At 44.9% G+C, this 25,405-nt stretch overlaps 1 protein-coding gene across 6 annotated transcripts in view; it reads right to left on the bottom strand.

Annotated features, from left to right (window-relative positions):
* ELMO1 (engulfment and cell motility 1) overlaps positions 1–25,405 on the bottom strand; it is a 561,177-nt gene that overhangs the window by 305,700 nt on the left and 230,072 nt on the right. For 5 of the 6 annotated variants that reach the window (XM_047763106.1, XM_047763109.1, XM_047763107.1 and 2 more), the window contains 3 exons: positions 25,028–25,078; positions 21,967–22,089; positions 20,417–20,548 (listed from right to left, as the gene is read on the bottom strand). In XM_047763106.1, coding sequence (XP_047619062.1) covers positions 20,417–20,548; positions 21,967–22,089; positions 25,028–25,078 — 306 coding nt within the window. Of the gene's footprint in view, positions 1–8,106; positions 8,839–20,416; positions 20,549–21,966; positions 22,090–25,027; positions 25,079–25,405 lie in introns of those variants that run through there. The other variant, XM_047763112.1, reaches the window with a different exon arrangement.

Raw genomic sequence — 25,405 nt, 5'->3', positions numbered from 1 at the left:
CTGATACATGGAAGCTAGACTTAAAATGCAGTGGCTAAGATGCATTTGGTAAAAGTGATCAGTGTGCAGACATACTTTTGTGGCAGCATTTTAAAGGGAGATATTTTACAGATAGACAACATAAAACCTTCGCAGAAGGACTCACAGAGGAAGTGAAGTTGCTAAAGTGATAGAAAATAGAACACAGGTATAGAGGAGAAGGAGGAGGAGGTCGAGGAGGAGGAGGAACAGGTCTATTTATAGCAATGGACCATTTCATTTTTGCCCTGATGAAACAGGCTGTGCAAACATAAAACCTGGCAATAAAGAAAAATGGCAAACATTCTGCTAGTGTACTCAGTAAAATAATACTGTCTCATTAATTATGTAATTTCTTGTAAACCACTCAAAAGCATTTGCAATAAAGACAGGGCAATTCCAAGAAAAAGGCAAGGGGATGGCAGGAACTGGGGGACCCGAAGCTTTATTCATTCACGTAGGACGCATTCATTCCACTCCTATTAGGGAAACAGATAAGAAAGACCTAGAAGCTGACCTCCTATTATTCGGGGTCCATCAAGGGAGAGAGATAAATCGAGAGATAAACTGGAATTTGCTCTATGAGAAGCGACAGATTTGTACACAAAGTGTAGAAGTAGCATAGAAGAGAGAGGCATCAAGGAACCCTGCTCCATACTCCCCATGCCCTCAATTTTCTCTCTTCACTTCTCACATTCCAGAACTTTCTCTTTTCCTCAGGTTAAGGAGAATAAAGAAGAGGAAAAGATGGATAGAATTGCTCTATCTGCTTCTATTCCATTAGTAAAAATGTTAATAAGAGCAAAATGCTTTACGTTTCTTCTCACAAATAATCATCATCAACTTAACATTTTCGGAAGGTTTACTATGTACTGGGAATCTTCAGGAATTTTTATTTCAGAATTTCCGTTTAGTTCTTTCCTATTGTGTTTATTTCTCTACTGACGCTTCTAATTTTTCTGCTAAGATTTTCATTCATTGAAAACATGGTTTGCTCCTTTTCATTGGGGATAGTTTCCATGGTCATTTTAAACTCCTTATCTGTTAGTTTCAACATTTGGTTCATCCTGGAGTTGGGCTTGATAGATTTTGTCTCATTCTTCATGTATTAGGGAACTTGGGATCATACTCCAGACATGATGAATGTTAAGCTGTGAAGATTCTAAATTATGTGATTTTTCCCTCTGATTAATATTGAAACTTTTGTTTTAGCAGATAATTTTCTTGTCTGTGTTCGAATTGCAAATTGTTTTAAGGGCTGCAGCTCTAGTCTCAGTTCAGACCTTTTATCTATAGCTAGGCTTCTTTATCTATGGCCAGAGTCTGGCTACCTAGGTGGTCTGGCTCCAGGCACTGGTGCTACAACTGCAGACACCTGTCGACATGGGTCCCTATGAATTGCTCTACACAGTGAGGGTTAAAACCCTAAAATGTAGGCTGGGAGACCATACTCCCTACAGGATAAAAATACTGCAGACCTAGACCATAACATTTGCTCAAGTCAACCTGCATTTGTTGGAAGCCTACCTCTGTTTAATTCCATCACAAATCACTAAATCACCTTTTTTCTCCTGTTCTACATATCTGACCAAACTGCACATCTATTGTATAAAAATCTTCTCACCTTTAGAAGTCACCACATAGGAAGATGGAGGATCTTTTCTCCATTGTAAGGAGGTGGATAAACAGAGAATGGACCACCATCAGGCAATTCCCATTTCCTCTCCCATCATCTCATTAAAAACGTCTAAGGAATGGAGTTATTCTGAATGAAATCTGATAGCCTCAAGGCAGACAAACTGCATCTTATGGTGAATTTGTTGTCAATCTCTATTTTTAACACAGCAGCAGTCAGAGTTTTCAAAAAAGAAAGCATGTCTATATTTTTTAAAGAGATTGCAATGCAACTTGATTCAAGCCCGGCATAGTTAATAGGGAAGTCTAACTAGTATCATTCATACAAAGGAAGGCTTTGATAATACTTATTGTTTCCATTTACTACTTGTTAAAGTAACACTGTTTTAAGAATCACAAAGTAAATAAATATTCCTGAAAAATGATAAATAAGCATTTATGTGATCTCCGAGCTCCCAGCAAAGGTCTACTTGTTGGGTAGGGCATTCCAGTGGACTTGAGCATCTACACCCTATGTATACACTCTTCTTGGAGAAACAGTTCTGGGTATAATCTGGAAAGACCACAATACCCTGGGCAGTTTCTGATTGGGCCAAAGTGGTCATGTGACTCAAACCAGACAAGATTTCCATTGAGAAAATGTGAAGCACTTTTTTTAGAGACCATCAGTCATCAGTGGGCACAGGATTTGGTATGTTACGTAAAGCTAGAGATGGAGCAGCCATTTCCGGCCACATTCATGCTGAAGAAAGAAAAAGCAGTCTGCAGAAGTGACCAACAAAGCAGGTGTGCAGAGAGATGCAAAACTGCTGGCATGCAGTCAGAGGAAGATGGAGCAAGGTGGTACCCTGGGCCCTAACTTGATGGCAAGGACGGGGTTACTGTACTATCTGTAGTTAAATGAGTAACAATCCTTTGTTCAAAGGAGGGAAAGTACTTCGTTCTGGACTGTGCTTCTTGCTAGAAAGACAATGGAAGAAGATTTTTTAAAAATTAATACATGAGAGCAGGAGAAGGCTCTAGGAAGGAGATGGAAAATGTGGCCATGGGGAAATAGAAACAGGCATTTTAGGGGATTTTTTTAAAGCTGCAAAATTAGTAGAGACAAAAGAAGAGTCTTCAGAGTTACTGAGGATTCAGTCAATGGGCACTTTCTAAGGCTATTATGGAAATGAAAGTCGTTACCATGTTTCTCCTAACAAATTTTGAAATATGCATCAAAATCCCTAAAAACAGCATGGCTAACCCTTGTTGGGGACAAGGGCACAGAATGCTTGGATGCCACAGGAGTCACCTCCATGACATCCTTCCACGAGAAACTTCTATAAGTAAGTACATACAGAAAAGGTGCGTTTCATCAATTACACAGCTTAGCCTTCAGTATTTTCGAGACTTTCACTAAGTTTCTGTGAGCGAAAGCTAAGCATATCCCAAGATGGCATAATAAACTCTACTAGAAACCTTAAAATAAAAATCGCTTTGAAAATTACGAAAAAATACTATATGATTACATTTTAGAGAAAGCATACTTATCCATATAAGCATAGAAGATATTTAGAAAAGATATGCATATGCACCAAAATTGTGATGGATTATTTTTTCTAAATCATTTTGGTTATCTATACTTCTGAATTCTCTGCAGTAAGTATGTCTTATTTTCAGAATTAGAATAGTTTGAAAAAAAGGATTCAGGAAGTTCCCTGGCGGTGCAGTGAGATAAGGATCTGGCGTTGCTGCAGCTGTGGCTCAAGTTGCAACTGCAGAGTGAGTTCAGTCCTTGGCTAGGGAGCTGCCATATGCTGTGTGGGCAGCCAAAAAATAAATAAATACAATAAATTTTAAAAGAATTCAAATGAAGTAGTTAGAAACAATGTGAATAAATACCATTTCCTGGAAAGCAGGATGACTTTTATAAAGTAGAAGTACAAATAAATAAAATTATAAATTATAATCTCTCCTAAGGAAATAATCCTTAATGTGGACAAAGAGCTATGCATAACATGTTCATTGAATCAGTTTTTGCAATGTAAGATATCCTTAATTATGTAGGAGAACATCTAATTATGGTACAATCAATTAATGTAGTGCTATCCAGCCACTGCGTGTGATTTTTATCAAGGTTTACTTGAGGCAAATGGAATGACAAGACTTTGACCATGAAGGTTAATCTCAATGAGGTAAAGCTCAGAGGTCACAGAAAAAGCAACAAAGGAAACATGCTAAACAGGAGCAGTGTGTGTTTGCTTTGCTTTTCCACAATTTCCTCTCCTCTCCCTAATTTCCACAATAGGAAAGTGTTACACTGAAGAGCAGAAAGAAAGACTGTTAAAAAGTGAAAAGCAGAAAGTAAATGAGGTGAAAGTACAAAAAAAAAAAAAATTGCAGATAGGTTTTCAGATCTGGAGAGAGACCTTTTTTGAGGGCTTTGAAGAATCCAACCTGACAAGTAATTATCCTGTGACCAGGTCTGCACCACCTTCTAAAAGCCACCAAGGACTCCGTGAGTTCTCTGACTGCCTTCCCCAGGTGTTTCCAGGAGTTAGGAAAAGAAGGTGAGTGAGAAGTAAGGCTGGGGGAGGCCAAGCAAACTCGAGGCCCTGCACCTGACAGGGGTTCCTGTGCACAGGCCACAAAATGACGCCCTTCCCACAAAGGCCCCTGGCTGCCGGGGCTTCTGCCAGGCTGACACTGTCACAGAGATCTCTTTTAGGATGGAGGTAATTTTTTCCGACATGTAGACCGAACACAACAAGCTATTACATAAGCAGCAGTGGAGGGCAGAAAGGTCAGATTTGTCAGCCACCGGGGTAGGGATGTGCTCTGCCCGGCTCGGGGTCATCAGAGAAGGACACAGAGCCAGGAGCCCCGACTCTGGGCGGGGTCCCTTCAGGACCAGAAGCTTAGAGGAGTAGCCGCCTTGGTAACCAGCAGCCTTAGGCAGAAGACTCACACCCAGTGCCAAGAATCGGGCAGTACCATGTATACAGTGTTGAGTCACTAGGAAACACTAAAAATAGGAGGATGCAAAAAGCTTTTTATAGGAAGAATAGCAATTTTGTTTCCTAGCTCTTACAAACAAATCAGAGGGTTTCTGTGTTACACGGCACCCAATTTCCAAAGTTCTCATGACTTTCTCTCCTGCAGGTGGATGGGCACACACACACACTCACGCCTGTGTGCACGCACGTGCGCACACACACAGAAACTTGTAAATCTGTCACGCATTCTCTGCTCAGAAGAACCCGCCTGGGTATCTGAATTGTGCTCTAACTGTACTGCCGCCATTCGAAAGCACATAACATCCCCGTGTGAATGCAGAGAAAAAAGACTGCGGGACTCCACTCCTGCAGAAGACGCTGTATACTGCCACCAAGGTGAAAATCCTTAGCTTTGACCACATAGCCTCCTAGTTTAAAACTATCAAATATCAGAGTTTCCTGATGGCTCAGAGGGTTAAGGACCTGTCATCACTGCAGAGTCTTGGGTCACTGCCACAGTGCGGGTTTGATCCCTGGCCCAGGAACTTCTGCATGCTGTGGACATGGCCAAAAACCAAAAAAGATCAAATATCATCCAAACAGCCGGGCACACATCTTTAATGGCCTGTCGTCAAAAGAGTGTTCTCATCACATTCTCCAGTTGTCCACTCCTGCTCATCACCCACGCTCCTTCTCCATGGCTAATCTATGCTGGTCGCTTCGTTTCTCCTCCAATTCCTACTCATCCAAACGCTTCCTGCTATTGGAGATAATGGCCAGCGCCCATGCCCCTCCCTCCCTCCCATGTGAGCTCATGATTTCTCCAATTCTTTTTCTTCCATTTGGGAATTTCAAGGGCACGTCCTACTCTATTTGTACTTTTCTCATAGTATACACCACCCTCTATCTGGTACGCAGACACACACACATAAATGTGTCTTCCTTCTTGAATCATAGAGCTGTTCATGGATCCATCCATCCATGTATTCATTCGACACATGGGGCTGCGTGCTGGTCCACTGTTAGGAACTGGGCTGGGGATGAGGGATGCAGTCGAGTGCACAACAGGCAAGGGCTTATCCCTCTGGGTAGTGAGCCAGTAATGACAATGAGGGAGACGAAATGGAATGAACTAGAGAAGGTCTTGGAGCTGGGGCGGCTCCCAGCCAACTGATCTTTTCTAGCTTGAGGATAGAGCACCTCTCACTGGAAGGAGAACTGCAGAAGAGCCGGAGAAGAGGGGGCAGCACGCAGAGTGGTCCAGAGGGACACTAAACACTGAGGTCCATGAAGGTCTTGGCTTTTGCCTGGTTCATCTCTGTGCCCAGGTAATCCACGCGGTGCCTCAAATACCATAAGTGCTCACGGGAATTGGCTACATGAAAAAAATGAACCGATCCATTTGCCTCCTATTTTTACTCTTGATTGAACTCTGATATGATCCTGTTCTGTTGTCTGATCCATAATTATCAAGATACTCTTGAAGAATCCATCCTGCAGTGACCCACTCCGACCAGACAGCAGAAATCACAGTTGCCCCCCCCCCCATGCCTTAGACACCCCTTGTGGGTGCTCAGCCAAACCCAGCCAGCTGGAGGAGGGGCCCCCTTCTCTGCGCAGCCATGCAAGCCTTTGCAGGGCTCCCCCAAAGAAGGAGGGATGTGTCCCCTCCCACAGCTCAGCACAAGGGCTGGTCTGGCTCTTCTCCAAACAGACCTGCTCCTCAATGGACTCTCTGTGGTGCATCCCCCAACCAGCAACCGAACTTGCAGGGTCTTCCTCTTCCTGTTCCCCGTTCTCCAGCCCGGCCCCCTTTCCCCAGTGCTCATGAGTGACAAGGAATGGCTGCAATGGCAATGTGGGAGGACTCTGCCAGAAAGCTAAGAAGGAACATACAGGACACCTCGGATAAATAGATCACAGAATGGATGGCTGAGAGACGCAAAATCAAAATTTCTTTTCTTTTTTTTTTGTCTTTTTGCCATTTCTAGGGCCTCTCCTGCGGCATATGGAGATTCCCAGGCTAGGGGTCGAATCGGAGCTGTAGCCACCGGCCTACCCCAGAGCCACAGCAACGCGGGATCCGAGCTGCGTCTGCAACCTACACCACAGCTCACGGCAATGCCGGATCCTTAACCCACTGAGCAAGGCCAGGGATCGAACCCGCAACCTCATGGTTCCTAGTCAGATTCGTTAACCACTGAGCCACGACGGGAACTCCGCAAAATCAAAATTTCTAACGAAACAATAGGAGACAGAGGATCAAGGCCAACTGGGGGACTTCCATGGAATAAGGAAGATGGGCTTTCAAGACCCCCATCATCAAAGCCTAGCTTCCTTTCATCACTGAGCTGTGGCTCTGGCGCAAGTGAACAGCAGCGCAGCAAAGACAAAGCATCTCTGAAGGTTACAAGACTCCACATGGGGAGGAAGCACAGGAGCGGGGCAAAGAAAACTGTTTCAAAACCAGTTAAATTCAAAACCGTTGAGAGAGCAGAGGAAAGTTACACGAGCAGAGAAGGGAAACAAGGTCCCCCCGTTTCACCTGAATCTACAGGGAGGGAAAGCTCTCCCGAAGCATCGTCATTGTTCCTTAACTAGCAGGACAGCACAGCCTGGTGTCGGGGCTGGAGATCAAGTCAGGATAATATGGGGCCGAATGCTGGTGCTACCACTAGCTGGGTACTTTCAAAGATTCCCCAGGACTCTGGAAAACCAGAAGCAACACTGTTTTCAAGAACAACCAAGCACCATTCTGCTTTCTCCCCCCTCCCCCTCCACACACACAGATGCGGCCTTGCTCCTGCTGGATTTGAACCGAGAAGCAGCGAAGCCAATGGTCTGCTCCTGTTCCCTTAAGAAGAAGCCAGCAGATGGTCAGTGTGCTGTCCTCACTCCTGGTGAGACGATGTTGAGGAGGAAAAGGCCACGGTGAGACCAGCATGGGCTTCTCAACCCTGGCAGGACTCCACGGGGGTGGAGAGTGGCCTGGCTCTGTCCACCCTTGCAGGGCGCCTGGAGGTCAGAAAAGAGCCCTGCCAAGATGTGCTAGCTTCTGTTCCCTACTTCACCACCTTGCTTCCCCTGCAGCCTGTGCCTTTGGCGACAACTCAAGAAGTGACACTAAGTCTGCAAATGTGTCCCTGTCCTGCCAAAACAATGCCGTCCCCTTGGACAGGTTAGCCTCTTAAAGCTGAAAAGCCTTATTCTCCACATTTCTGAAATAGGAAAAATAGAAGCTGTGCCCCAAGCCTCATGGGGATGAAGTGAGACCCTGCACAGGAGCCATTTGGTCCCCAGAAGGACTCAAAATGCTGCTGCTGCTCAGGTGGCCGCTGGGGCTGTTTTGTCACTGATATAAAACCCCAATGGGCCACCTAAAAATGACACAAGCAGGCTGATCAGCTTGGTAAATATTTAAGGAGGAGGGGCAGGAACAAGAAGAAAGCAAAGGGTTTATAAAACCCTGTCCCACCTTTTAAACTCCGTTGTCTCCAGAACCAGCTCAGGAGCATGCATCATTTCTCACTGGAAAGTCTGTGGGTTTGCAAGAGTTCCCAGACAATTCCTCCTGCTCCCCTTTCTCTCCCCTCAGGAATGAACAAGCATGGGAAGTGTGCCCGAGAGGCCTGTGCTGGGACAGTTCTTATATAACCACGTTATTCTCAAATTGGTTCTGGTCCCTTCCATTGGAAAGGTTTTGACAGCCTTCCTACACATACAAAATGCCATGCCCAGAATTAGAATCCCACGCCGCAGAGCCAGCTCCTGGTGTATAAATTACTTCCTCCCAGACATAAAACAGGTCTGGATGGCGTGTTCACACCTCCTCTCCCAGGTCACATCACACCGAATTCAGAGCTATGAGACACACTGGCAAATGGTGACCATTTGGAAAAGCGAAAAGAGAGGAAAAAAAAAAGTCTCCAGGAAAAGGGTGAAAACAGAAGGCAAGATAACTTGACATGATGCCGTTTGATGGCTGTCAAAGGCAGGGTGGACAGCATGCAGGCACCTGCATCTGGGGTCTGCATTTCTTCACCCTCTGGCCTGCGCCCCAGAAAAGCCAGTACTGCTCTCAGGGGTGTTTTGCTACGATTCTACCAGGGGTAAAATCACGAGGCCGGGCCAGGACAGCAGAGCATAACAGGAAGGGTGTTGGACGCTTATAAGAATCCATCATAGGTACCAGAACCCCATAACTGCTCATCCTGGTTTAGACTCTGATCTGGCTCTGGCTCTGGCTCTGGCTCTGTCCAGCTAAAGTCCACGGGTTATCCTGGATGGAGTCGGCCAATTGAAAAGTGCTTCCTGTTGTGAACAGCAAAATTTCTTTGATTTCTGCTGTGATTTTTGTTCCCACCCTTTGAAAATTCTCACAGGGGCAGATGCCAGTGGAGACTGGATCCCTAAGGACAGGCTTAGCAACAGGCCTGCATGCTAGCTCTGAGCTGCTCCTCAAGGCAGAGGAAAAGGAACCACCTCTGCATTCAAGGGGCTCTCCGACGATTGTAATTTTCTGCCCTGCCCAGCACTTTTATACCAACGCTAGCCCTCATGGACTTTGGGGTGTATCACCCCTCGGATTAGCTTCATGTTGAAGCTACATATTTCTACTCCCTGACCTGGCTGGTTATAGTCAAATGGAGAACAGCCAAAACGCAGGCCCCACACTCATTATGGCCATCAGACTCAAATGGCAACATCGATAATCAGAATTTATTAAAATTCTCTCAATGCCAGGCAGGTTTCTAAGGACTTGACTTTTGTTAACTCATTGATCTCCACAACAAAGCTTAGGTAGGAACTCTCACTACGTCATTCTTACTGATGCAGGTGCTGGGATAGAGAAAGGTTAAGTACCTTGTCCAAGGTCACCCAGCTGAGGAACAGTGGAGCTGGGACGCATACCCAGGCAGTCCCACTCCAGAGCCTGTGCTCATAAACGCTGTGCTCTGTTTGTCCCAGATGAAACTGACGTGGTATGTCACTAAGCCCGCATCCTGCATCCCTTATCACCCTTTGCCTGCTGGACGGTGCCCTTTTACTTCAAAGTTCCATTTACAAAGAAAGAATGCGAGGAAAGAAGTACTCTAAGGGGTTAAGGACGAACACGACTTAAAAAAGTCCTTCTGCCACAGCCTTGTTTTAAAGGGGATAAAGTTCTTGTGGGTTTTAGGTAAAAAGCGTAAGGCAGAAGGTTTCGGTTTGGGCAGGGGTCCCTTGTATCTTTTAAAAAATTACCCCACTTAGTACTCCCCCTTCTCGGAGCAGCTCTTTATGAAAACATCTTCAGCCTGCAAAGTGACTAATACACATGCTTTTGTTCGGGGCACCCCCTAGTGACCAGAGAGCAGATTCGGCACTAACAGGAGACTGCAGGGCAAGACAACCGGGCACTTAACAAGAAACGACTCGGGAAAACAGGGAGCAGGAGAAATCCACCTCCTCGCTCGGTTTTCAGTTCCCCTCTGAGAATTTTTGCCTGGAGTTAAAATGAATGACAGTAAAAAATACAAGAGGCAAACGAAGCTCAAGTATTGTCATGGCAATGAATCACGGCTCACTTATTTGTAAAAGTTTTCCTTTACCATATTTCCTTTAAAAATACCCAAGCATTTCAAGAGTACAAGTAGTCACGTGTCGGTGGTAGGACCTTCTTCACTCGCCGTCCACAGCGAGTAACTGCTGGCTCTTTGGGGGCCGATTCTGAGAGGCGATTATCCAAGTTCTCTCTGCTCCTCTGCCCCCTCTCCCTGCTGGCTAGGGAAGGGGGAAAGGAAGGGACCCGTCACATACGTAAAGTCACCGACCTGATGGAAATGACAGCGACAGCACAAGCACTACTGCAAGAGGCAGGCAGAAGAAACGAGCCACGATCCACCCCTCTCAGTGATGAAGGCATGTGGGGACTGCACCCCGCAAGCCGGCCACGTTGCGCCCCTTTTTGACTGTCCTTTCCCACTCCAGCCGGAGAGCAAAGCAGGGTCAGGGAAGAAAGCATCTGCAAGTGTTCTTCCGGGAACCTCTTGATGTCTCTCAGGAGCACTAGAAAGTGCGATGACGCTACCCTGGGACGGAGGCGGCCCTAGGAGGACGCGAACACGGAAAAGAGCCCTCCGCCCAGGAGCTCTTCCGGTGACCCGCACCTCGCAGCTCAGTGGTGCGGAAATAAAGCCTGATAGCTGATCCTCCTGGGTTCTACCAGAGCCTTGCCAAAGCTAACTTTTTCTCTTTCTATATGGGCAGCTACAGCTTCAACAGAGCTATGGTCTTCATACTTGAAGCTAAATGCAAAGACGGTGTGTGTGTCCTTGCATCGTTTACCAAAATCATCCAAGAAAGACACGGCAGAGTCCATCCTGGCCCTGGTGGTCTCTTCGCCTGTAATGAGGAGTCCCCCTAAAGACACGACTTTCACCTGACAATCAAGGAAGTGACCAAAAGAACTGCAAGTTTTGGCTTAAACGTTTGGCATCGTCCTAGAATGCTCTCCTTCGGCTATTTTCCCTTTCCGCACCCCCTTTGCTATTTGTTGGAGTGAGGAAAGGAAAGGCAGAGCTACAAGGCAAAAGAATGTCCAAGAGGCTCAGGTGCTCCCTACCATCAGGACTGAAGTCTCAGGGCATCTCTGAACATTTAACTCCAGAAGCAGTTGCTTAAAAGAAAAAGTTGAAAAAGGAACCTCTAAGATTGCCCTGAGAAAGACATGTTCAAGAATCAGCTCAACCTTCCCAGTCAGCTTCCTACTATGTCCCAGCAATACTGCTGGATTTTGACCCCGTTCGCCACTCCTTCCCCCTCCCTATTTCTGCCGTCACATATTTCAATTGTGCATCTTTTTAATCCCCCACATAGCTTTTTATGATTGTTTCTACAGTCAATATTCATTTGGATTTTCCATTTCCAGTGCATTCTTTCCTGCGTGTCCATGTGAAGACAGGAGAAAATATTAGCTGTACAGATTGTTTTGCCCCTTGTAGAAGACTTTCATGATAGCATAAGGAAAAATAATTGAGAATGAGAGAGGAGATATAGGTACCACATAAATGGTCATCTGCCCTGAACGGCATGCAAATCTAACTTAACAAGGCCAGCTGGGCATCTTGGAATGTTCCTAGCTTCTGCAGGGTCTCAGGGGAGGCTAAAGAGACCCCCTGAGAAGATCCAAAGGCTTCACACTCTGCAGACTGATAAGCAGAGCTGTCATGCAATTGGGTGCGGCAGTGTCTGGTTGTCAGAATTTAGGAGGGTGGAGTCTGGTTGGGTCTTCAACGGCTGTGGTTTTGCGCCCTCTGGTGGCTGATTCTGCTCACACGTCACTGATAATCCCTGGAACCTCCTGGCTAGTTACAACCAGATGGAGCAAAACTAGACACGATTCCCGGGATTTGCTGCGTGTTGAATAGGGTAAGGGGGTTTCTGATGAGAATGAACGAGAGCACAGTGTCAATGACACAGAAAAGGGAAGATCTGGTTCTGGGGAATAGACGCATACAGTATCTGCCTGCCAGTTCACCTAGACTGAACCTAACTGTTCAGGGTCTCAGTCATTGAGACTGAGCATCTGCAAAAGGTGGGAGGGATAGGCTGGGGCCAGGTGGACTGGCTGGGACTTGTCAGAGTTTCCTCATGCAGCACTCCAGCCTGCACTGAGACCGCCTGAATCCTGTGTGGCTAAAACTTAAATAATTTCAATCAATGACTGAAATAAATAAATACTAGCTGTCCTTTTGTTTTTATGATCTGTTGTTTATGGCTCATATCTTTAACCACCTGAAGGCAGAGTGCTTGGTTAGGAATACTATCTGAATTACAGAATCACTCATATGGGAAGATGTAAATTTCTTTATAAAAATATGCTTTACTTTGTGGTTTCCAGAGACGCCTTGTTGCAAAAGGGGAATGAGGACCACGAAAACTAGCCAAGTGTTCGAATTTACTGCTATAATTCCATATTCGAGATTCTTCCTAACACTGTCCTTGTACCCCAAGGGACTGGGTTACATTCTCAGGACAAAACCTTTAAGAAAGTCCTATCAGGAGTGAAATATAAGTCAGGTCCACCATAGGCTGAGTTCTCATCTGTGTAGAATGAGTTTAAAACGAGAACTAAGGAGTTCCCGTTGTGGCGCAGCAGAAACAAATCCAACTAGGAACCATGAGGTGGCTGGTTCAATCCCTGGCCTCGATCAGGGGGTTAAGGATCTAGTGTTGCCTTGAGCTGTGGTGCAGGTTGCAGACACAGCTCAGATCTGGCATTGCTGCGCCTGTAGCGTAAGCCAGCAACTGTAACTCCGATTAGACCCCTAGCCTGGGAACCTCCTAAAAAAAAAAAAAAAAAGAGAACTGATTGTAGAATGAAAATTCACCTGATTTTAGGGACGTGGTATTTTGGTACAGCAGAAGTTTATAGGCAGTTTCTTGAAATAAAGGAATCAAGTCACCATGGTGACTGACCTGAGCAATGTCATGTTTTGCAGATGTTTGCTGACATCTCCCCTGCCTGTGAGCCAGTGAAGGACGGGCTCTCTCTTCCCCACTTCATACATACAGGACACGTGGCTAGGAGGGAACGGAGCCTAGGGTCACCTGGGATTCTCCTCTTCATGGCCTACCCTTGCCTGAAAACTCCTCAGGGACGTAAACTACACTGAATTGCCTTGTTTCTCGAAGTTGTGTCACTGCAGACCCTGAACGAACCAACACTGAGCTATGGCTCCTATGGGAAATACAGGGTTAGGTTCCTTCAAACTACTGGTCACAAAAGCAATCCGTTGATACACAGCCTTCTCTTCCGTGGATTTCTGTTTAAAAACACAGTATTTAATACACATTATTAACTCATGAACACTCAACTCACAGCAGCAGCATGATCACTCATGACTGGAGTAAGTTCCTCTAATACACATTTCCTCCATAAGGCACATCACAGCCTCCTGACCCTTAGGGACACTGTGAAACAACAAACTCACCAACAAAAAGCAAAAGATTTCAGAAAATGTGGCCCTGGCTAGACTGCAAAAAGGACATTCATTTACAATATGAGCTGAAACAAGAAAGCAGAGGGCCACCTTGTCTGATCTCTTGGGCATGCTCGGCAACTCAAATCTTTTGCCACTATGTGCTTGTCTGCAAACAACTATGAATGCACCATGACTGATTGGTGGGTTACAAATAAATTTTAGTGAATAGGTGCATGTGCCAATACAGAATCCATAATGATTGAGTGCATATTCCAACCCATTGACTTAAAAATTCTCTATAATCTGTCTCTTATTTGCAAAGCCAACCCTATTTCCTTGTCCCCAAGCAATATAACTGGCCATGACAAATTATTTGCAGTTTCCCAAGCACAAAGTATTCCTTCATCTTTTTTTTTGTTTTGTTTTGCTTTTGCTTTTTAGGGCTGACCCCGCCGCATATGGAGATTCCCAGGCTAGAGGTCAAATTGGAGCTACAGCCACCGGCCTAGGCCACAGCCACCGCAACCGCAACGTGGGTTCTGAGCCATGTCTGTGACCTATACCACAGTTCACGGCAACACCAGATCCTTAACCCACTGAGCGGGGCCAGGGATCAAACCCTCAACCTCATGGTTCCTAGATGGATTTGTTTCCGCTGTGCCACCTTCATCTTTAACTGTTACTTTGAACCATGTATTTTCTCACTATCTTCCTGGGACAACTTATAACTCTCACATTCCCCCATCACTGTCACACTGTCATGGGGGGGCGACATTCCAATAACAACATCAACAGTAGCTGAAACATCACCGTAACAGCATCCAAATCCATAGTCTCCTTACTGTGTCCAGGCACTGCTCTGCATGATTTATAAATATCTACTAATTTAATCCACACCACAACCCTAAGGATAGAGACAACGGACATGCCCCATTTTAAAGATAAGAAAACTGAGACATGAAAATGCCAAGCAATGTGCCGGAATCACTCAGCCTGTGAGTGAGAGAGTCAGGAATCAGCCTGGACCACCTGAATCCAGAGTCCAAGCTTCATCCTGACATCACACACTTCCAGTGGCTGCTGACTTCTAGTAGCATTTAGACTAAGATGCTTTCTTCTGCAGTCTGGGAACAGGGATGGGGATGGAAGATAGATATAAATATACATCTCACTTCATTCCCTGCCATCTGTATTTGAGAAAATATATTAAAATGACACCAAGGGCTGCATATGTAATTAGGTATAATTATATTTGTGTAACTATGCATAATTATCTTTTATCACCCAAGAAGGTAAAAAAAAATCCTTTAAAAATCTGAACATAAATCTGTATTGATGACTTTTTTTTCCCCACTTTTTGTATTTTCTGATGTTTTCATATGTCAAGTCCTTGCTGACATTGGAGGGATGGCCCTTAGCTGGGTAAGCTACTTCCCAGAGGTAAGAAGCCTTGTCTGTCATATGCAAACCAACCAATCCAGACCCTATTCCCTAAAGAGCTCCTTTATTAGGCTTTCGCACACTGGGCCACCATCTCCCTGCCCTGATGACCTCAGGGTCAGGTAGCTGACAACTAGGAGGAGCCCTGAGACCCCAGAGCCTAAGGAGATTATCATTATTATTATTATTGTTATTGTTATTATTATTATTATTATTATTATTATTATTATTATTATTATTTTGTCTGCTTTTTAGGGCTGAACCTAAGGCATATGTAAGTTCTCAGGCTAGGGGTTGAATCAGAGCTACAGCTGCCGGCTACACCACAGCCACAGCAATGCAAGATCCAAGCCACGTCTGTGATCTACACCACAGCTCACGGCAACACCGTATCCTTAACCCACTGGGAAAGGCCAGGGATCGAACCCACGCACTCATGGATACTCGTCGGGTTTGATACCACTGAGCCACAATGGGAGATTATTCAAACTAGCTGGTTCTGAGCCTGCTCACCCTTCTTGTCTTGGCTTTCCTGAGGAAACCTCAAGGAAGCTGCTGCCTGTGTATCCCCCTTGCTCTCTCAACCTATTGACCCTAGTGCTCCCCCTGTGTCCCTGTGCAGTGTGACAGGCTCCCTCCTCTTGGGAACTGAGAATGTCAAGCTGTCTTCTCAACAGCAGTCATCTCCAGGGCAGTGCTGGCCTTACCATATCTGTACACCATAAAATTTGCACTTTAAAAAAGTCATCATTCTGAAATAATATTTTCCCCTTACCTTTTTCCACTTTCACATGTTAGTCATTTTTAAAAAATTTACGACAATCAGAAAATGTCAAGGGAAATATTTATCTGGACTTTTCATATTAAAGCACATGATATTGCTCAGAAACTTTCTTTTCTTAAAAGAGCTTATTTTGGCTCCAGTCAAGCTAAAGGAAAAAGAAAAAAAGTCAGCTTGGAAAAAAACCCAGGCATGTCCAAATTTTTTTCCTCTTTTTGGCTTCACCTGCAGCATGTGGAAGTTTCCAGGCCAGGGGTCGAATCTGAGCCACAGCAGCGACCTGAGCCACATCAGACCCTTAACCCCCTGAGCCACAAGGGAACTCCCCGGGTGTGTCCAATTTTAACATCCGTTTGGGTCCAAGTGAGCTCAGAAAAATGAACAAGAGACATCTCCTTTTGAATGATTGTCCAATAGACTGATCAAAGGTAAAATTCACAAATAGAGAAGTTATCAATTCAACATCAAAATGGATACATTCTGAAGGGTCTCTGGCCAGAAATTCAACTCTTCAGAGAGTATGAAAACCATTTTGTGCAGTTCCTGGTCATTATAACCAACAGGGCATAGTTCGTATATGAGCATTCCCCCTGTTTTCAAATGGTCATTCTAAAAGTGTGAATCTGCCTCCCATCACTGTGAGACGTACACCTGCCCTTCCTTAGAAGTTCCAGTAAGACTAATACTAACCCAGACAACCTTGACCCCTTCTTCCTCCCAAGGGACCCACACGGGCATGCCCATTTTGCCACTAGGAAACTATTAACTAAGAGATCTTAGAACAAGCAGCTTTGTTTTAAAAGCAAATGCTTTTCTGTGTTATGACTAACCACAGAAGCCATTTAGCCACTTGAGATTGAGACTTTAGAATTATTTCATCAGAAAAATCTGCTCTGTGTGGATGCTTGCAGAGAAGAAATGCGAGCCCCATCTCTCTTCTCAAAGTTGGTGTGCTTTATTATCTTCTAGCAAACTGTGCTTCTTGCCTTGTTGGAACAATGGCTCCTCTCCTTTGGAAAAATTGAGAAGCTGCCTATGATTTCTTTGATGCATGCTCTCTAAAAAGCAAGGATGGGAGCTGCCATTTACTGGGTGTATCCACAGTGCTGGTTGATAATGATGGCCTTACAGGTCCCTCCCGCAGCCGTAAAATCGAAGAGCTCCTGCCCAGTTTCACACTGAGGAAACTGACACCCGAGTAGGTTGATACTGACACCTCACTGGCCAGTTATTAATAAACGGCTTATAAGTAGGAAGGATGGAATTAACACCCAGGCCCACTCAACTCCAAACTTTCTGGACACTGCCTACTTGGGAGACGTAAAATGAGAAATCGCAATCTTGTATGAATTGAACTTTTCTTCCAAGAGATCCAAATCTCAAATTTCTCCTGAAGGAGGTAACAGGAAGGTGGTCAGTAACGAGTTAACAGGCAAGATAATCCCTTCTTTGGAAGCGTCCCGGACCAGGACAGCTTCCAGCATCCAGAGCTTTTGCGGCCAGACATGTGAAGCACTCAACCAGCTTTGAGCACTTTGCACAGCAGTCTCTAGGTGGCGCAATGAGCACATGTTTCCATTACTGAGACATATTCCTAGTGACTGGGTTGCTTCTTAAAGATGAAAAATCTCTGCTTGTGACAGCAGTTGTATCATTTCTAGCACGAGAAATCATTACTAATTAGTCTTTCCAATTTCTCAATTCTCTGGTGCATGATCGTGCTTTTGGAGGAGTTTCAGAGAAAAGAGCTCAAACTGAAAACTCAGAAAAGAATCAGGGAAAGTTTAAGGAAGCCAGCACTCTTCTTTGGTTCTTCTCTGTTCAACGTCTCTGCTTTTTCTAAAATGACTTTTCAAGTCCTTGGGGTGGAGGCCACATAAATGACAAAGGCCTTAAAACCACATTGAATTAACTTTTAGTTTAAAAATTCGTAAACACTCAACAGACACCGAAAACTAAGACAGATATACCCTAGTAGCCAACTATGGAAGGAATTAACAATCACGTTAAGACAGACGGAGCACCATTGAGAAGAATCACTCAGAGTTTGGCTCACAGAAAACCCTGGTGATTTTACAAAGGAGCAGGGCATGAGGATAAAAAGGGAGTTGCTTCCCCTTAGGTATACCTTTCTTAGAGACCTATAAGAACCCTAGAACCTGTGATCATCTGAGTCCCACCAAGTGGTCTTGCCCCAATTTCCTTTCCTCCGTCTCCCATACATGAGCCCAGGAGGGAATAACTGTGTGTTCTGGGATCCAACTGCCCCCTGACAAAAAAACACTAGGATCCCGGGGCAGAGATGCATTGAGTCCAGGGAGAAGTATAGTTAAAGAGCTCATTTTGCCTTTTCTCCGTAGTTCAAAGGCACCAAAATCCAAGCAGTAGCAAAAAAGAGGAAAATGACGTAACTCAGGCGTATGCTACCACCAAGATCTCCACCAGGACAGACTGTCAGGATCAAGGGGGAGCATCTTGCAGTGCACATGCCTTGGTCCCTTCCCTGGTCATCTGGATGTGACTCAAGGGCAAGAGAGATTGGGTAGAGGGCGAAGCTTCCCAGGTGACTTGGATATGCCTCTTCATTTAACACATAAAAGTAAAATCTGGAAGGAGCTGAGGGGGAGGTAGGATGTGAGCTGCATCCACATTCCCACGGCCAACTCCCTGGTCAACGGGTTCTGCCAACACAGGTGGGTGAGAGCAAGGCCAGGGCCACCCATGAGCCTTGACCATCGACACACACCAAGTACAGGAACTCTCACCTCCTCCATGAGTCATGGAACTCTTTGTTAAAAGTTAGAATAGATTCAGCTAAAAGATCAAATGGAATGTTGAAATCAAAATTTAGGATATGATGATATAAAAATGATGTCATAATACCACTGTAAAGCAAGTTGCAAAGCTGAACACAATGTTTGACAAGTATTCTTACTTAGAAACAACACGTTAACACTACCAGTATAAAAACAATAACATCAAATTATTAGTGTTTTTTAAGTTTAAGAAATATTATTGGAGAGTTTCATAAAAACAGTCACTCTGCTCCACCGCTTGTTAAGGTAGAAATTATACAACGTTTATGCAAAGCACGTTGATGCTACCGAAAGCCTTAAAAATATATACCATAGGGAGTTCCCGTTGTGGCTCTGCAGTAACAAACCCAAATAGTATCCATGAGGATGTGGGTTCGATCCCTGGCCTCACTCGGTGGGTTAAGGATCTGGTATTGCTGTGAGCTGTGGTGTAGGTCAAAGATGTGGCTCAGATCCTGCTTTGCTGTGGCTGTGGCACGGTCTGGCAACTACGACTCCAATTTGACCTCTAGCCTGGGAAATCCCATATGTCACAGGTGCGGCCCTAAAAAAAAATACCATAGAAATGCCAGTTCCACAGATATATCCTAATAACATGATCATGGACATGCATAAATACTGAACTGCAAAAACGTTAATTATAGACTCACTGGAAATTTCAAAATACTAAAACATTCAGTAAAAGAGCTTGGTTAAACTGTAGTACAATCAAATAGTAAAAACTTGGAGATCCCCAGTGGATCAGCAGGTTAAGGATCCAGCGTCGTCACTGCAGTAGCCATGGTCACTGCTGTGGCACAGGTTCAAATCCTGGCCCGGGAAACTTCCCACATGCCTCAGGCAAGGCCAAAATTTTTTTTTTTTAAATAATAAAAACTCTTTAATAGTGAAAAACAAGGCATGTAACTGATGTAGAAACATTTTCAAAGACAATTTCCATGAAAGACAAGTTTTTCCAGATAAAAATAAGGCATGAATATGGATGTGTATAAATAAATATTAAGATTAGAGTGTGTGTGTGTGTGTATTTAAGGAAAGGGGATTTGTGGTTATAAAAAATGTCTGGTAATTTATAGTCACTGAAGCCAAAATCTCATTTATATTGTTTATGAAGGAGGCAAAAAAAAAAAAGAAACCCAATTTTATACTTGCAGAATCTGAGATTCATTAACCAAAGTTCATACAGAAATGTGATGGTGATAAAAGAACGGTCAGGAAGGAGACACAAAAACAAAAGACTCTATTCAGGACGAGTTATGTCCTGATTTGCAAATTGAAAAAAATCTAGGAGGTATTAGCACCCTTAGCAAGACAAAACATAGGAAAATATAAATTGCATCAATCATGTCGTGATCAAATTTCGGGAGACTCTCAGTTTGATTCTGACATGAAATTGATAGGAGTAATCCAATGACTAGCCCAACAACAAGATCCATCCCACAGCTGCCATTCAACTCAAATAGAACCATAAGCCAGTCGTGTGAAGGAGGTTTAACGAAGTCTACATACTTTCCTGAGCGAACTGCTCTTGGTTACACTTAATCAGAACTGCATAAACAAACTCGGTATTAGTCACACTTGTGCAAGTTATTCCAGTTCCCTGCAGCCAGAAGGGATTTTCATGTGATCTTCTTTAAACCAGCGAAACATCTGGAAGATGTGGAAACTATTCTGTAAGGCACAAGAGGACCACACGCTCGGAGGAGACATCAGTTACGTGGCTGAGGTCAGCCCCCGGGGTTGCTGGAAGGAGAGAGCTGCCTCGAGAGAGAGCTTACTTACAATGAAGCCAAGTTTTTTATAATCCCGGGTGTACATGGACTTGCGCTTCTCCATGCTGCCGCTGCTGTTATTTGGTTCAGACTCTGCATCAAAAGCAATTCTTCGAAGTTCAAATATGATGTCCCTCTGAGCCTGAAGGGGTCAGGAAGAGAAAAAGGGAGGTGAGAACTGCCTTCACAGTGTGACGTTACATCTACTCTCTTGTCCCCCCAGGTCTGAATGAATCACTGTGTTCAGGCAAAAGAGAAACAGATAAAAGGCAACCAGCGCTCTAAGTTTCGGCTCTGCACACTTCTTCTCCTCCTGGCACTCTCCCCGCTGGTCAGCCCTGGCTTTATTCCACAGTTATCCTCACAGCCAAGTCATTTGGAGGGCTGATATCAATTGCCTCGTGAAGTTCTTAATGAAAGCCCCAACGACGATGGAAGGCTTGTGATGCCAAAAGCAAGTTGGAGGACCTGGGAGTCCCGCACTGTCAGAAGCAACGTGAGAGGCGCAAAAGGTTTATGAACGATAAGCAGGGGACTAGGGATCCCTAACACCTGTGAGAAGTGACTTCATAGACAGAAACCTTAAAAATGGCAACGATGGTAAATTTTATGCTACACAAGGTTTACTACGATAAGAAACAATACACCTTTTACGTAAAAGGTAGGTTTGCAAACAGGGAGGGTCGTTCCCTACTAAGACCCATTGCCTGTTGGACTAGAAGTGGGGGTAAGACCGTCTTATCTTTCTGGGATGATTACACTCGGCGTTGCCAAAAGTGTGGGGCCTGTGAGATGGCCTCTCGAAGCCACTCCATCATGCTTAATCGCGTGGCCTCACGCCACAAACAAAGGGCTGCGGCAGTTACACACTTCTCATGTGCCGTCCACATCTGCGATAGATCAGACCCTCACGTGCCAATAACGAGCCTTTTCCTTTCCAAAGCTGCAGCGCTGTTTAAGTTGCAAATGTGTTACAGCAGGACTCCCAGCTGTTTCCTCTCACTCTGTCCTCACACGGTAAAGGTCCCCCCGCCCCAAGCCTTTTGGATGGAGACAGTCTTTCATGCCCAAGAACCAGAGACCTAGAGAGAATTGGAGCAAAGAGCCAACTGACAAAAACATAAGCCCAGAAATCAGATGTCACCGGGGACCTCCACTCGTGGCCCTGACCCCAGGAGAATGGAAATTATGCTCTCAAAGCAGAATTGCTCTCACACACAGCTACCAAGTGGCCTTGTCTTCTGGGAACTTGACACCCAAGCTATCGCCATGGAAGATACTGGGGCCAAGGGCCAACGTCTGTAGCCATATGATGTCAAGCTTTCTTGTGCAATAAAGAAAAAAGTAGGTGTGTGTTTGATGCATAAGGAAGTCATTCCTTTACCTTATTCTCTGATCCTGGAGTCACCTAAATTTTAAACCCATTCCCTAAGTTCTGAGATGATCACGAAACAATATGATCATCATCTAAAAACTCTGGGTTTCTAAGTAGCCCAGGCAAAGACTTTTAAGAACACTCTTTCCCTCGGTGCTTTTACTGTTGTCTCGATGAGCACTCACCTGGTCCTGCGGGTCCATCTTGGTCATCATCCTGTCTTCCAAAAGGTTAAAGGTCAGCACCTGCAGCACGTACAGCTGGTGTGCCATTTCATTGTTGATGGCCCGCTGAGCTCGGATGACATGCTGGGGGAGATGGTTCACAAATGAATATTTTTTTAAAAAAAAGAAGAAAGAAAACGCCAACAATCTAAGTGAACACCATCATGAGGCCAAGTAGCACCTCAGAAGTCCTCGTGTTGAGGGGGGGATGTAAGTGGGTGGAAATATCTTTGAGGAGGGACACGGGCACACAGGTGACCCTGGAGTTTTGCTTTACAATCCAGGGCCCCATAAGGTTCCTGATCTTTAGGCCGGAACCAGGAAAGAGACCTACTCTGTGCAAGGGAGAGTAGAGGAGGGAAAAGCAGTGAGAATTTGCTGGCAATTACAGCCATATAAATCAAGAGAAGGTAGGCTGAAATGAGCATCATCTTAAAGAGAACTGGGATTTCTACAAGAGCAGCATTCCTTGTCTGCAGTAGAGAAATAAATGGTGCACATGTATTGTAAGCAATTTTGCCATCATCTTACCCAACACCTATCTCTGACAGTTGATCTTACTTCTAAACAGAGAAAAGTTTTTGAAGCACCCACACAAAAACAAAGTACCCATCATCAGATTTGTAGTGAATTCACTGTGGAAACTAAACAGGGACCACTGCCACCACAATGCAGGGAGTGACTTTATGTGTATTACTTTACTCTCCTGTTGACAATGAAATTTTTACAAGTTGACTTTTCCCCTTAGAAACAGAGCCAAAATGAAACACACTTAAAAGGAGTGGCAGGAGACCAGACACGTGGGCCTTTGTCCCTACCAGGGCTGGGATTGAAACAGGATTCAACACGGGGGCTTAATATACATCTGCCTGGGCAGAGACCATGGTTGTACATTACAAATGCCAGACAAGAGTCAGGGTGGTGAAACATTCAAATGAGTGCTTTTGAATGGGCTAGATCCAACCACAGCTTGCTGCCTGAAAGGACTTTGTCTAGGAGCCCCCCCAACCTGGCCTGCACCTGGACTCCATAGGCCGGCCGGCTCTGAAATAGCCAATTAAAGAGGGAAGGTTGGGGTGGGGAATGAAGAATAGAAGGAAGGTGCTGAACCAAATGGGGGCTGTGGGGGGAGAAAGCCAGGCAATGGGAGGGGGGAGAATTGAACCTCACATTCTCCAGTCTCCCCATAAGAATGTTCATTCATGGGAGTTCCCGTCGTGGCTCAGCGGACATGAATCTGAGGCTGCCGGTTCGATCCCTGGCCTCACTCAGTGGGAAACGAATCTGACTAGCAGCCATGAGGACTCAGGTTTGATCCCTGGCCTCACTCAGTGGGTTAAGGATCTGGCATTGCCGTGAGCTGTGGTATAGGACGCAGAGGCAGGTTCAGATCCTGCATGGCTGTGGCTGTGGCTGTGGCGTAGGCCAGTGGCTACAGCTCTGATTTGACCCCTAGCCTGGGAACCTCCATGTGCTGTGGGTGTGGCCCTAAAAAGATTTAAAAAAAAAAAAGAATGTTCATTCATAATATATGTTCAGTATCCAAAGTGTATGGATACCTGAGCATATGGGTATCTATTCTATTAGCAACTCAGAAGTGCCTGCACTCCAAGATCTTGCCAGAGAATACCAAACTCGAACTTCTGGCCATCAAAACCGCATTTAAAAAGTTCCACTGACACCAACTGATCTTTCAGCCATGGTGGCTACAGTCATTCCATCCGCACACCCCCGTCCCCCACGCCTCCCCATCCCCGCCTCGGGGCATTCTAACTCCAGCTGCCACAGCAAGGTAAGGCCAGCAACCCCCTCAGACCTTAATTCCAAGTTTCTATTCCTCATCTCTCCACACTCCTGCCCCTGCACAAACACCTTCACTGCATTGTGCTTTAATATTGCTGCTTCCACTTTTATTGAGAACCAGGATAAAAAATAACCATATTATGAATCCTTTTGCAATGTCTACAAGACCATTCTTGGACCAAGAATCTATTAGAATGCTCTAACAACACCCATTTCAGATTTCAGTTCCAGAGGGGGAAATATGTCATCCCCTGAAGAACCAGGGTACCTCTTTTATCAAATGATGAAAATTACACTCATATGGTTTCTCTTTACTCTTAACAGCCAGGAAATTTAACATCAAACTTGATGACAAATTGTAGTCATTATTATTGGCTTTGGGTTCTGGAATATTTATTTTGTTTGCCCTCATAAGGTTTTTAATTTTTAAAGGTCTCATTGCATTGGAATGTGTGTGTGTGTGTGTGTGTGTGTGTGTGTGTGTGTAACTGTAAGCCTGCAGAATTCCTTTTCGGAATTACACAAGCACACATCATTTTTTTGCTGAGCAGGGGAACCAATCACACACGCTTCTTTCAGCCATTGATTAAAAGTCAAGTAACAGATAAGGCCTCAGGAAATCTTGCTATTTGATTTATTTCTAAACATTCACCACATAGCATGTAGAGCCTCCTCTTGACTGAAGTTTCAGGCTCTCTTTGCATCACAGTTAATGAGTGGGTTTCATGGCTGCCTTTCTTGCCTTTGTCTTGCAAAGGGGCCCAGGAAAATGATGGTCAAAATTTCAGGACTTTTCTCAGCATCTGATGTGGATCCAGCATGTGATGTGTTCTCATTAAAAAGAGTATAAGCTCACACTGATGGATTTTTTAAAGTCGGGGAGCCCCTGATTTCCTTAAACGCAAAGACAAAGCTATGATGAGTACAGTAATCCCGCCCCACTGACAGACTGCCAACCCCTCCTGCCAGAATGTCTTTCCCTCTAGAGCAGTTCCAGAGACCACCCCTCCCTCCAGTCACAGGAGGCCTTTCCTGTAGGAAAGCCGTGTTTATTTATTCCATTTCCCAAAGCACACTTTTTCCTCCTTCCTAGTTCCTCCTGCTTCACCACAGAAGCAAGTCACAGAAGAAACCCCAAAATGAAGCCAAAAGAGGAGACACATCAATACACCAGACCATTCCTTCCCAAACAAGGTGGTGGCAGCACACAGGTACTCACTGTCAAGATGATGGAACGAAGTTGCTTCTGAGCCAAAATATTCGCCATCTCCTACAGAAGAGAAACACACCGACACAAAAGCTTCGGTTAGCAAGATACTTTGCCATGGGGCCCCAAGTGACTTTATCCTGGAGTGTGCTTCAAAACTGGATATCAGCAGTATTTCTTACCAAAGAATGGACTCAAATGACGCTTTGAAGGCTGTTTAGAGCTCAAAGCCATGTCCGAAGGCAAAGGAAGGAAATCTGACACCTGCCAACGTCTTTTTGTTTTTTAGGCATTTCCCCCTTCCAGGAAAAGGTGAGTGTGGAAAAGAAATCAAACACTCCCAGTGAAAACAGTGGTTCTCCATCAGAAAGGGTCATCAGCTTTTACCGG

Source organism: Phacochoerus africanus, chromosome 16 (genome assembly GCF_016906955.1).
Source record: "Phacochoerus africanus isolate WHEZ1 chromosome 16, ROS_Pafr_v1, whole genome shotgun sequence".
NCBI classification, from domain to species: Eukaryota; Metazoa; Chordata; class Mammalia; order Artiodactyla; family Suidae; genus Phacochoerus; species Phacochoerus africanus.
This window is presented reverse-complemented; position numbering and strand designations above follow the sequence as displayed.